The sequence below is a fragment of the Erythrolamprus reginae genome, chromosome Z, assembly GCF_031021105.1.
Source record: "Erythrolamprus reginae isolate rEryReg1 chromosome Z, rEryReg1.hap1, whole genome shotgun sequence".
In the NCBI taxonomy this organism is placed as follows: Eukaryota; Metazoa; Chordata; class Lepidosauria; order Squamata; family Dipsadidae; genus Erythrolamprus; species Erythrolamprus reginae.
This window is the reverse complement of record NC_091963.1, coordinates 141,914,281-141,927,797: the sequence shown is the minus strand read 5'-3', so window position 1 is coordinate 141,927,797 and position 13,517 is coordinate 141,914,281. Positions and strand designations below refer to the sequence as shown.

At 35.9% G+C, this 13,517-nt stretch overlaps 1 protein-coding gene and 1 pseudogene across 1 annotated transcript; both read right to left on the bottom strand.

Moving 5' to 3' along the window:
* Nucleotides 1-2,441: 2,441 nt before the first annotated feature.
* Nucleotides 2,442-8,239, bottom strand: LOC139154238 (vomeronasal type-2 receptor 26-like). Its single transcript, XM_070728665.1, has 6 exons — nt 8,200-8,239; nt 7,871-7,935; nt 6,816-7,676; nt 5,843-6,061; nt 3,629-3,749; nt 2,442-3,346 (listed from the first exon to the last, which is right to left on the bottom strand). Exons 1-6 carry the CDS (start codon nt 8,237-8,239, stop codon nt 2,442-2,444), a joined length of 2,211 nt encoding a protein of 736 aa, XP_070584766.1.
* A 171-nt stretch (nt 8,240-8,410) lies between these two features.
* On the bottom strand, nt 8,411-10,414 carry LOC139154237 (hydroxyacylglutathione hydrolase-like protein pseudogene; annotated as a pseudogene).
* Between the last annotated feature and the right edge of the window lie 3,103 nt (nt 10,415-13,517).

The window sequence follows — 13,517 nt, the reverse complement described above, 5'->3', positions numbered from 1 at the left end:
CCTCTGCGATATCTACAGTTCAGTCAGCTGTAAATCCACTGAACTATCTAGGGATTAAGTACAATCTTCACTAATTTATCTATCAACTCTTTATTTGGAACTGTATCAAAGGCTTTGCTGTAGTCCAAATAGGCAATATCCACAGCACCACCTTCATTCAACACCTTTGTGACATAGTCAAAGAAATCAATGAAATTAGTCTGACATTATTTGTTTTCAATAAAGCCATGCTGGTTTGGGTCCAATAAGTTATTGGGTTTTAGATGCTGATTTATCCTTTTTTTGAGTAGAGTTTCCATCATTTTAACTATAACTGATGTCAAGCTAACTGGCCTATAGTTACCAGCTTTTCCTCTACTGCCCTTCTTCTGGATAGGCACAACACTGGCCATTCTCCAATCATCAGGAACATCTCCTGTTAAAAGTGATTGGTTAAACAAATAGGTCATGGAGGTAGCAATCACAGATCTGAGGTCTGTGAACTCTGGGGTGGATGCCATCTGGACCCATTTCCTTATTTATCTTTAATCATTCAATTTCTTCTAAGACATCGGCCTCTGAGATCACTGGAGCTGAATCCCCATAGCTGGAAGCAATGCTATATCCATCCATAGCAATATATTGTAAGCTGTCTTCTCAGAAAATTGAACAGAAGTAGCTATTCAAATGGTCAGTGACCTCCTTATTCCCATCAATGTATATATTATCCCCAGTAGTAAACTTTCTGATGCTGCAGTTTTTCTTCTTCCTATCACTAATATATCTGAAGAAGGTTTTATCCCCCTTCTTTACAGATTTGGCAATTTCTTCCTCTTTTGAGGCTTTAGCAGCATATATTTATGCAATCATTCTTCATATTCAAAATTAAAATTCTCTGGTAGCGTGAATAGGACTTTCCCCCACCCCCAGTGGTATTTCATCATCTGAATGATGAAAAGCAATGAGACTGCATTGTACAGAAAACAAAAACTGTATAATATGTGTCTGTTTTTTGAGGTTTTTGAAAATCTGGTGGATGTTAGAAACATGATGTTACTTGAAAGCAGCAAAGCAGCAAAATTTCGAACAGCTGAATATGATGTCTTCTGAGATTATTTCATTTCAAAATTTTAAGGTCATTGCAATTTAAGGTTTTAGAGATATGTAAATATATATATAAAATATACCACATAATTAAGTAAATTTTAATTCTTATAATCAAAAGGTTCTCCAATTTGGTTGTTCCTATATAAGTTCTGTGTAACATAAATTCAACTAACAAACACAAAGAGCAAAGCCCAAAGCATTGAAAATGTTTCTCCTTTGTTTGTGCAAAACTGATCAGGATTTACAAAATCTTGAATATATAGCATCTAAACCAAGACTGTCAAACTGGCAGCCTATTGGCGAGAAGTGTCATGCACAGGCCATGCTCTGCAAAGGCAAAAACATTATGATACATCACATGATGACAGGGTGACACCATGCCTTTGACACCTGTGATCTAAACTATCTGGAACAATCATAGAAGTCCCAAAGCTAAATGTGAATATTTGAATAAAAGCATGGATGCATTAAACTAGAGTCTTGCACAGCTTCAGATTCAAAGGTAAAAAGGCATTTTGGAACATATGGGATACTAGTTGACAACACCTTAAGTCTAACATTTCTCTACCTGAGATTTGAGTATTACTGAGGAGAAGAACCATATGATCTAGGAAAAAGAGAGAAATGTTTTAAAGACCTGCAGGAAGGTACTCCATTCCAACCCTTAAATTTCACAAAGCTTGTTTGACCTTTGCACTCTAAGACCCATGCACCCCAAAGTATACATCCTGTTGCTATTGAACCCAAATTTCAAATAGTCAGTTGTAAAGATTATTGGAAGGTGTAATACTTTGTATAAATAATTAACATTGAAATCTCTCTGATAATTAAGCTTATCTGAATGGCTGCATTTTATAAGATTATCCCTTTCATCCTTACTTTATTATTCCTTTATTTAAGACATAACCAAACAATTATTTCAGGATCTACTAGGTTGTCCTGATAGCTATTCTTCAAATTCTTTAAAAAACTAAAATGGCGTTTATGGAATCAAGACTCAAATATTGATATAATTTTTTAAAATTGAGATGATTATTGCTCCAATAGTAGTGGTCTAATCACCTGTTTCATTAATGACGCCCTTTTCAGTGAGTGAAGGGAGCAAGTCTTAAGCACAATTTACATTTTAAGCTTCTATCTGTAGATAAGATTTCTCTCATTGCATTTTCATTGCAATAATAGTAAATAAAGAAGAACAAATATTTCTGTGCAATGAAAAGTAAATAATGTCTCTTTCCAATTACATATATTAATTATAAATTAAATTGGAGAAATTATCTTCTTTTTTTATTATGAATAGTATAGTACGAGAGTCCAGCAAATTTTTCTTTGCTATTAGGCCATCATATTTTATATTAATCTGTTGTTTTGCTTTTTAAAAATTCTTTCTTGTTCAGATCTGGTCTCAGCACAATGATGTAGCATTTGGGAGAAAAGATACAAAACAGTAATCCAGCACTAGAAGCTATAATGGAGAAGATTTCCACAGCAACCATATACTTTTTCTTTGAACTCAGGTATGCTGGAACAAAGGACAACCAAACACTGCAGAAGACCAACATACTGAAAGTGATACATTTGGCTTCATTGAAAGCATCAGGCAATTTCCTTGCTAGGAAAGCCAGTGTGAAGCTAACAAAGGCAAGGAAGCCCATGTAACCCAAGACACAGTAGAACATGAAGGCAGAACCTTTGTTACACTCCAGAATGATTTCTTCTGTTATTGACTTCATGTCAGCATCTGGGAATGGGGGAGTGATGATCACCCATATAATACATATATTAATTTGAATAAAGGAGCAACAGGATGCTATGAATGTACCAAGTCTTTCCCCCACCCATTTTGTTATCTTGGACCCTGGCTTGGTAGCCATGAAAGCCAGAACCACAATTATGGTCTTGGCCAAAACACAAGAAATGGCCACTGAGAAGATGATGCCAAAGGCAATTTGACGAAGGATACATGTCACCTTGTGAGGTTTTTCAAGGAATAGCAAGATACAAAGAAATGATAATAAGAGAGCAACAAGGAGTACATATGTGAGGTTCCGGTTGTTGGCTTTGACAATGGGAGTGTTCTGATGCTTAATAAAGATCCAAAGGACTCCAGCTGTGACCAAAGAAAAGAAAAGAGCAGAAGTGGCCAAAACAGCACCCAAAGTTTCTTTGTATGTCAAAAATGTTATAATTTTAGGGATACAGAAATTGTTCTTTTCATTTGGATAGTGATCTTCTGGACACTGAAAGCATTCATCCATGTCTACAAAAGAAAATATTGAAGTTGCAGTTGCAGTGTACAATTTTCAGAACAAGACTGCCACTTAACATTTGAAAAGTATATACATTAGAATAGTTGCTTTCAACTTGTCTTTACATAAATTTTGCTCTGAGATGTACTACCTGCAAAGTATAATGTATGTTTTGTAATTCAGTTCCTTAAACCTATTTTGTCTAATATGTTTGCTACATTTTCTATTATATATTTATCTCCCAGATTCAATGAATGCTATTTTAAGTGAGGTAGATGTACAGGATCTCTTACCTTCCCTGTTAGAAATCTTTCCTTCTGGACACCGAAGGCAGTCATAGCAGCAGAATTGTTTCCCTTCAATCTTGATCTTACTGTAGCCTGAATGGCACCTTTCATTACACAAAGAAAATGGCTGGGTGTGCCCATAAATAAATAAATAAATGTAGAAGATATTTATCTTTGAAAATTTTTCATCTCAGTGTTTTAAAATGTTTTTAGAAGCATGCTTCCATCCCACATTCATGTTTGGCATAACGAAGTGAATAAGGGACGGGTGATTTCGAGTACATAAAATCTGAACAGCCTTTTCAATATGAAAATGAATATAGACCACATTACCACTTGACACTGAGATTAATTTTCTTGGCCCATTTTTCCTTGTAAACGTCTGCAGGACTCTTCGTAAATGTTAATGTTTCCTCTTTAATTTAATAACAGATTAACAGAGTTGGAAGGGACCTTGTAGGTTATCTAGTAGGAGACCCTACACCATTTCTGACAGATGGCAGTCCAGTCTCTTCTTGAAAGCTTGTAGTGATGAAGCTCCCACAACTTCTGAATGCAAACTGTTCCATTGGTTGATTGCTTTCACTGTCAGAAAGTTCCTCCTTATTTCTAGGTTGAATCTCTCCTTGATCAATTTCCATCTATTATTCCTTGTCTACCCTTTGGGTGCATTGGAGAATAGCTTGACTTCCTCCTCTTTGTGGCAGCCCCTCAGATATTGGAACACTGCTACCATGTCTCCCCTGGTCCTTGTCTTCATTAGACTAGCCATGCCCAGTTCCTGCAACTGTTCTTGATATATTTTAGTTTCTAGTACCCTGATCATCCTAGTTGCTCTCGTCTGCACCTTTTTTAGTGTCTTAATATATATTTTATAGTGTGGTGAGTGGTGACCCAAACTGGATGCAATACTCCAGATGCAGTCAAAGTCTTTATAGAGTGGTATTAGTACCTCACTTGATCTAGATTGCATCCCTCTGTTTATGCAATTTAGGATTGCATTGGCTTTTTTGGGCTGCTCCTGCACACTGTTGGCTCATGTGAAAGATCCCTTTCACAGGCATTGCTGTTAAGCCTGTTTTCACCCAGTTTATATATATATACTTTTGGATTTTTAAAACCTAAGTATAGGACTTTACTTTTCTCTACATTGAATATCATTTTGTTATACAGGGTCCAGGGCTCAGGTCTGTCAAAAGCCATCTGGACCTTGAACCTAACTTCTAGGATGTTAGCTGTTTCTTCCAGTTTAGTATCATCTGCAAATCTGGTAAGTTCCCTTTCTATTACCTCATCTAAGATGGTTATGAGGATATTGAAGAATACTGGGCCTAAGACGGAGCCTTGTGGTACCCCACTGCTTACTTTTTTTCATGTGGACTTAAACCCATTAAGGACTAGTCATTAAGTACGGTTTTCCAGCCAGTTGTGGATCCATCTGGTGGTGAGATTGTCTATCTCATTTTTCTCTAGCTTACAAAGAAGTAGATTATGGTCTATTTCATCGAATGCCTTGTTGAAGTCTAGGAATATTATGTCCATGGTGTATCATTGGTCTACTAATTTAATCACCGTGTTGAAGAATGAAATGAGATTGATTTGACATGATCTATTTTAACAAACTCATGCTGGCTGTTAGTTATTAATTTATTCATTTCTAGATGTTGACAGATCTGGGGGTTTTTTATTATCTTTTCCAGTATCTTCCCGGGTATTGTTATTAGGCAGACTGGTCTTTAATTTCCTGAGTTGCGTTTTTTGTGTTTTGTTTGTTTGTTTGAAGATGGGAACCACATCAGCTCTTTCCCAGTCCTCTGTTAGTTCCCTGGTGTTCCAGAATTTTTGAAAGATGTAGTGTAGTGGTTCTGAAATGATATCTGCCAGCTCTTTTAATTCTCTGGGGTGTGATCCATTCAGTCCTGTGGTTTGTATTTATCAGTTTCCAATGGTTGTTCTCTTACTTTTTTTTTTTTGCTCATTTTAACCTGGTTTTTGCAGTTATATTTCTAGTAGGTTAGGCTATAGTTTCTTTTTGTGTGAAGACTAAAGGAGCATCAAAGATATCATCACTTATGACAGGTGGGGAAGACTTCAAAGAGAAAAAAAAGATGTCGAGTTCTGTTTCTGAAGATCAGTTCTGTGGAATATATTATCTCTAAAAGAGCTTTAGAAGGAATGAAAGCAGGTCTTAACACAAGCCAAAGTATAGCATGATCATACCTTGTTAAACCTACTTGGCCATACAATACTATCTTCATCAGTGATGACCATTTTCTCTTGAGAATCTACGCTTCCAACTTGGACTTTCTTAAAAGATAAGTTTGAAAATGTGATCCAGTTAATAATATCAAATCCAGTCTCTAACTCTCCATTCTCGTTGAAGCAAATTTTTTGCCTGGCACTATTATTGAATGACATCTTTCTCATAAAGTGGTTGAACTAAATGAGAAAAAAAAGTCAAATACAGATATATATATGGATGTACAACAATACACTTTCTCCCTTTTAAGGTATTTAGATAAGAAATTCTTTTAGAAGTCCTTGATCAGAAAACACAACAATAATAGCATTAATAAATATTTAACATTACTAATTATAATCATGATTAAACATTTTTATAGCACAAAAATAAAAAATGAAATGAAATAATATATCTAAGTATTAAGTAGTTAAAAACAAAATAGTATTTCTAATGGATTTGGGGGAAATATTATGATAACTAAGATCTAACAGAGACATTTGTGACAAGGAGTATACAGTATTTAAAAAAGCAGTTGTGGGGATGGACATTTGTGACAAGGAGTGTACAGTATTTAAAAAAGCAGTTGTGGGGATGGAAATTATAGAAAGCTTTATAATTTAAGAAACTTTTAAAAAAATACTGATGAGGACTTTCATACATTTTAATTTTTTGTTTTAATGCAGAAATTTAACAAAAAAGTCTCAGTTTTTCAAATAAATGGAATTGGCAGTATCTCTTTGGATTTCAGAAATTTAATATTTATGTAGTGTTAAATGTGTATATATTAATGGTATGCTGTATTTTATAGCTTGCAACTGGCAAATTAATTGATTTATTAATTGATGTTTACCAAAAGAACATGATTTCATCTATATTGTAAGAATCAATTCTTCAGAAAACTAGAAGGAAGATACAGCAACCTCTTGGTAATTGGTCTTCTTGGGATTTTACCTTCCATAGATGATGATCAAAAGGTTTCCCCTTGGTTTCAGGATTTCCTGTTTTGTATTTCTTTATAGATGAATGGAAGTCATGCAAGGCATGGGCTACCACATAGACAGCATTGTATATACTGTAGCTGTAGTCAGTCATGACCAATTCAAACACAGATGTAGGAAGGTCTGCCAGTTTCTCCTCTCCAGTACAGATGGCACCATCCTCCTTTTCTACTACAGAGTTGGAGAAGGAACATCCAAATGCATTTTCCCAGAAGATCTTGATAAAACTCTCTTCCTTTTCCAAGGTAGGGTTTCTTGATTGAACAAATTGCTGGAATCCCGGCACCCTCTCTGAGTGAATTGCAAATGATAACGCACCATGCAGGAAAACCAGGTCACCATATCTTTGAGAGGGAAGTGAAGTGAAACCCATCTGGAGTGTCATTATCCAGACTTTACCTTTTATCCATAGTGAAAAATCATTATATTTCAAACTGGTGGAAAGATATCTTAGAGTTATTATGTTCCCAAATTCACCATGAACTACCACTGCAGTAACATTGCTTCTCATAGCCACGTTGTACATCTTCATACCTGTTTCTATTAACTGTATAATGCTATTTGAATAATCAGATTTAGGAAATCTTTCAACAAAGTCAAAGCAGATACCACTCTGGGTAGCCATGGGAACCAACATGTGTTGAAACATTTCACCACTGTCATTATCCACTAACAACATCCCAACCCATGTCCATGTGAAATATAACAGCAATTGAGAAATGCTATTGTACTGAGTGTCCATATTTGGTAACATCTGTTGGTAAAAAGCAGCTTGTTCTTTTCTGCGAATTTCAGGAGCAGAACCATATATTACCTAGAAACAGAAGGAGACAAACGCTAAAAGGAATAAATTAAATTTTAAAATTTAAATTAAATTTTAAAAGAATAAAGGGCATGTAATCATTATTTCCCTCTTTTTCTACCAAGTTAGAAACTAAAATCCAATTCCATGTACATTCTGCATTTGTATTCAAGGTAAGCTAAGGTTCAGATTTTCTTACGACTTACAAAAATGGGTTCAATTAGCAGATTTCTGTCTATACATGGAGATTGTTGTGTCATCATTTCCAAAACTGAGATGCAAGAGAAAAAATAGGTCCATGATTCAACATTTCATTAGATTTTGCAAACAGTTATACCAATTTGTAGTAATCTATGTTACTATAGAAAAAAATGATACAATAATCCATGTCAAGGATTTCCTTTTTTTAATATATATATATATATATATATTTAATTAAAAGGTGAATGAATAGTTGTCATTAAACTAAGAGTAAATTGGGAAGCAGGCAACTATATATTTCCTCCTCCATTTTGCATAGCTCCATAGCGCTTGCCTTCACAGAAGTAAGGAGTTATTTTGATGCTCGTCACCATATTTACTACAGGCAGAGGGGAAATAGGACACAGTTTTCCTCCTTTGTGAAATGGAGGAAGGCAACTTTGACTCAGCCAGCTTCTGCCCCATTGGACGCTGCTGGAAAGGGGCTGTGTAATCCAGATGTATTTGCTGCAGCTGTATCCCCCATCACAGCAGTCACGGGTTCTTCACTTCTGCAGGAGTGGATCCAAGAGCCCCCACTGGAACACCAGCATGGCCTGAGGATTCAGCCGTTGTTTGGGTTTCCGGCAGCTTTCTTTGGCCTTGCAAAGAGCAGCGAAGGCCTCGACAGGCACAGACTTGCCTGTAAACTTCTGGACCGGTTCTTCCAAGAGGCGAAGGAATGGATTGTAGAGGAATTCCTCTGCCAGAGTAGAAGGCACTGTTGGAAGGTCTTCACCTTCTCGGAGTTTAGCCCAAATGAGCTTTTCCTTCACAGATTCATTCTCCGGTTCCACCTTTGAGACAAACTTCAAATTCTGGGTTGTGTACTCATGTCCACAGAAGATTTTCATCTCCTTTGGCAATCCACTCAGGACCTCCATCAGGCCTCCATGCAGCTGATCAGATGGGCATTCCATAAGTTTCCCACAACCACCAGCAAATAAAGTGTCACCTGTAAAAGCTGCAGGAGCATTCAGAGACTCATTTTCCCACACAAAGTAGCAGACATGTCCCACGGTGTGGCCTGCAGTAAGAAGGCACCGTATATTGATGCTGCCAAACTTTAATTCCTCCTCATGTGTCACTCGGTGTGTCAGAGCTTTCACCCGTTCATCCCCACCATATACCTCCAGGCCAGGATAAGGTTTGGCTAATTCTTCATTGTCTCTTGAGTGATCCAAGCAAAGATATCTCAAAGTAACCCCCCCCCCCATGTCAAAGATTTCCAATATCATATCTTGAGACACAAATTTTCTTTGGCTACAAACTACATCACTTAAATTAAATATTAGTGTTATTAACTAAAATGTATAATATATTATTGAATTAGTAAATAACTCCAGCCATTAGTTTAAGTACTATTAGTACCATATTGTGTGAGAAGTTTATCTCACTTTCAAGGTGAATATTAGCAGCTGAGAGTGATACTAAACCAAAATTAATGCTGAATGGCCTATAAAAATTTATAGCTAAATACAAAGTTGGGTCCAACTTTATATATTCACTTTGTAGAATATTCATTTTGTTGAAAAATATAGCAATTTACAAAATACAACAAAAGTATAGTAATATATGATAGTGTTACAATTATAACCATGTTTTAGTAAGGGTTGAACAGGATAACCTTCAAGGCTAGCCCCAATTTGACATTTCTAACGAGGGTCTACTATGTATTTAGCAATTCTTTCTATGAAGTAATCAATGAAATGTTACTTCTGAAAAGCATATAGTACCCCCATTAATACTCTAGCCTATTGAAACATCAAAAAGATAAGAGTCAAGGCCCTATGGCATAATCAAACTACTGAACAATTCACTCACAACCTTCAGAAGCCTACATTATTTTGAAATTTATTTATTAAATTTTATATATTAAACTTGTTTTATGCCGCCCTTCTCTTTAGACTCAGGGCGACTTACAACATGTTAACAATAGTACTTTTTAACAGAGCCAGCATATTGCCCCCACAATCAGGGTCCTCATTTTACCCATCTCAGAAGGCTGAGTCAACCTTGAGCTGGTGATGAGATTTGAACCACTGACCTGCAGATCTAGCAGTCAGCTTTAGTGGCCTGCAGTACTGCACTCTACCCACTGCGCTACCTCGGCTCCAGAAATGGAGCCTCAATCACAACACTTTCCTCCTATGAACCATTCTGTAGAGAAACAGCAAATGGATTTTTATATTGTATAACTGATATCACCAGAAACAAAATACCTGTGGCATCTTGAACAGGGAAAGGATGTTAGCCATATTTAGATAGATGTCAGAGGCAGGTCCTCCAATGACCGCTATTGGTCTGTTTTGAATATCACAGTTGTAATTAGGTATTAATTGGCCCTTTGTAAAGAAGAGTTCCAATGAGGCACGGTATGTCCAACTTGGATCAAAATAAGTGTTATAAATGTGGAAGCCCAAAGTATGGTTTGGTAAAATAGAGAGTTCTCTATTGATCTCCATGATAGCAAATTCTAAAGCCAGGATGTGTTGATACGCTGGAGTCATGACTCTAAAACAAGTATTATATATTTTGTCAAAATATAATGTATATATCAATTCAGCCCAACATTCTTCAAATTTGTCTGCCTCTTTCCATCTCTCTCTCTGTGTCTTTCTGTATCTATCTATCTATCTATCTATCTATCTATCTATCTATCTATCTATCTATCATCTATCTATCTATCTATCTATCTATCTACCATCATGATCATTTTTCATATACCTTATTTTTTGGAGTGTAAGATGCACCGGAGTGTAAGACACACCTTAGTTTTTGGAGAGGAAAATAAGGAAAAGAATCTGCTTACCAGGCATTCATTTGGCTAGCATCCTTAGTCTGATCAGTTTCAGCACATTATTTTATCCCCTGGTTAGGGCTTTTAAAAAATGTTATTTGGAGAGAGTAACAATGAAAGAGCTTGCAAGCCAATAAGTGCCGGGAACATTGTTAGAAACTGGTTAGGGCTGGAAATAAAAATTCTGAGCAAAAAAAAAAACTGAAAAAACCCTGCAAAGACTTAGGGCTTGGAAAACATTCTTCACAGAGAATAACAATGAAAGACCTTGCAAGCCGGTAAGAGCTGAGAACATTGTTAGCACCTGGTTAGGGCTGGAAAGAAACATTTGGAGCAAGTAGAACAATAAAAAAAAACATACAAAGAGAATGTTTGGAAAGCATTATTCACAGAGAATAACAGTAAAAAAGCTTGCAAGTGGGTAAGAGCTGGGAACATTATTAGCACCTGGTTAGGACTGGAAAGAAACATTTGGAGCAAGTTAGAGTAATGAAAAAAAACCCTATAAGGATGGGGCTTGGAAAACATTCTTAGCAGAGAGTAACAATGAGAACTTGCAAGTGGTAAGAGCTGGGAACATCATCAGCACCTGGTTAGGGCTGGAAAGCAAGTTAGAGTAATGAAAAAAAAACTCTGTAAAGGCTTAGAGTTTGGAAAACATTATTTGCAGACAGTAACAATGAAAGAACCTGCAAGATAAGAGCTGTGAAGATCATTAACAATGAAAGAACCTGCAAGATAAGAGCTGTGAAGATCATTAACACCTAGTTAGGGCTGGGGGGGGGGCCTTTGAAAAAAAAAGCTGCATTCAGAGTATAAGATGCACCTGAATTTTCAGCCTCTTTTGGGGAGGAAAAGGTGCATCTTATACTCAGAAAAATATGGCACCTATTATTTAATGGACTATTGTCAATTTGCCCACTTACAAATAATATTTTGTAATATGTCAATCAATTAATCCATCCAAAAAGAAAGTATATTATTGCCTTTTGAAAACTACTATGAAAATATTTTCACTCCAATGATAAGTTTACCCCCAACTTATATATAAAGAAATGCATTTCCCTTAAAAAATGATATCTGAATGCATTTACTATTGGTCTCTAACTAAGCATAAATGTTTCTTTGAGAGAAAATATATATTCCCTCTCTTTAAAAATTATCTATATTAGACTATGAAGATAAGAATAATTCGGAAATAAAGGAACTATTCTACTCTGTCTTTTTCTGTTTATTTCCCTGTATCTCACTGCAAATTCATTGGAAATTTATCCTGGTGAATTCACAGACATTCCTTTGATAGCAATAGCACTTAGACTTATATGCCACTTCACATTTCTTTCAGCCCTCTTTAAGCAGTTTAGATAGTTAGCATCTTGCCTCCAACAACCTGGGTCCTCATTTTACCGATCACAGAAGAATGGAAGGCTGAGTCAACCTTGAGCCACTGCAAATTGAACTCCTAGAGTGAGTAGTGAGTTAACCCTGCAGTACTGCTTTCTAACCATTGTGCTAACCCTGGCTCTTTTTTGAACCTGAAAGAAACCAGGTATTTGTCTTATCAATTGGGTTATGTTTAATTTTCCTAACCATAAGAAGAAAAATGCCTTAATTGTAACAAAATAAAATGTTAGAAATATGTTAAGTAACCCCCCCCCCCCGAGATAGTAACCATTTGCAAATGGTAAAGTTTTTGGAAGTGGCTTGCCATTGCTTGCTTTTTAGAACTGAGAGAGAGGAATTGGATCAAATCCACCTAGCTGACCTCATGTTTAATATGCAATTAGACAACACGGTCTCAACTTTTACAACCTGAACATTATACTAAATTGTTAGAAAATAACCCAATGATATTTTAGAACTATTGGTTACTTGTTTTTTTAGCATTCTCCACTATGTTCTTATGTTGCTTGTATTACTTCTCCCTTGTTCCTTATTATATATTTTTAAATATATAATAAGTATTGTATTGTATCAGTACTATTAAATATATAATAAGTATTGTATTGTATTGTATCAGTACTATTTCTTTTTTTGAAAACGTAATGCATGAGAAGGAAGGGAGGAAGGAAGGAAGGAAAGGGGGAGAGGAAAGAAGGAAGGAGGGAAGAAAGGAATGGAAAAAAGACAGAAGAAGGAAGTTAGGAAGGGAGGGAAGAAAGAAGGGAGGGAGGGAAGGAATAAGGAAGGGAAGGAGTAAGGAAGGAAGATCATAGAAGAGAAGGTCAAAGAACAGGAGATAAAGATAAGAAAAATAATCATTCATTAAAGAACAAATCAAACAGTTGAAATGAAGCTTCTCTTTCTATCTTTGTTTTATAAAAAACTTACACAATGTCCTCAAATAGTTCTTTAACCCTGCTGTTCTGTTCGAAAAAAGTTCCTAATGTTATGTTCCCGGGTCACCCTGACCCGGACCGAAAACTCTTCATTTGCAGTGCTTATGTTTGGTCTTTTTGAAAGCTTTTTTCACCTGGAAACATGTTTGAACATTTCTGCACACAATGGAATGAAAATTGAACTGAAAAAATTAATCCTTATTGGTTTATTTTGCACATAAATGTGCCCCCCCCCCATTTTTGTGAAAGTTTTTTCAATTTATGGATAGTTTTGCTTGCAAAATCCATTCTATTTTACTAAAGTTGGTGTGGGATTGGTAGCTTGAACATTTCTGCACACAATGATATGAAAATTGAACTGAGAAAATTAATCCTTATTGGTTTATTTTGCTCATAAATGGGCCCCCATGCTTATACTCAAATAGGCTTATACTCGAGTAGGCTTATACTCGAGTATAAAATGATATGGTCTTA

Bases quoted from the DNA above. Each gene is read 5' to 3' on its own strand.
- LOC139154238 (XM_070728665.1), bottom strand. From the start codon at position 8,239: ATGGTGACGAGCATCAAAATAACTCCTTACTTCTGTGAAG. The intron at 7,677-7,870 runs GTAAGTCGTAAG...TTCTGTTTCTAG, and splicing joins TGCTAATTGAACCCATTTTT to GTAATATATGGTTCTGCTCC. The intron at 3,750-5,842 runs GTATGATCATGC...GGGCACACCCAG, and splicing joins GGCCAAGTAGGTTTAACAAG to CCATTTTCTTTGTGTAATGA.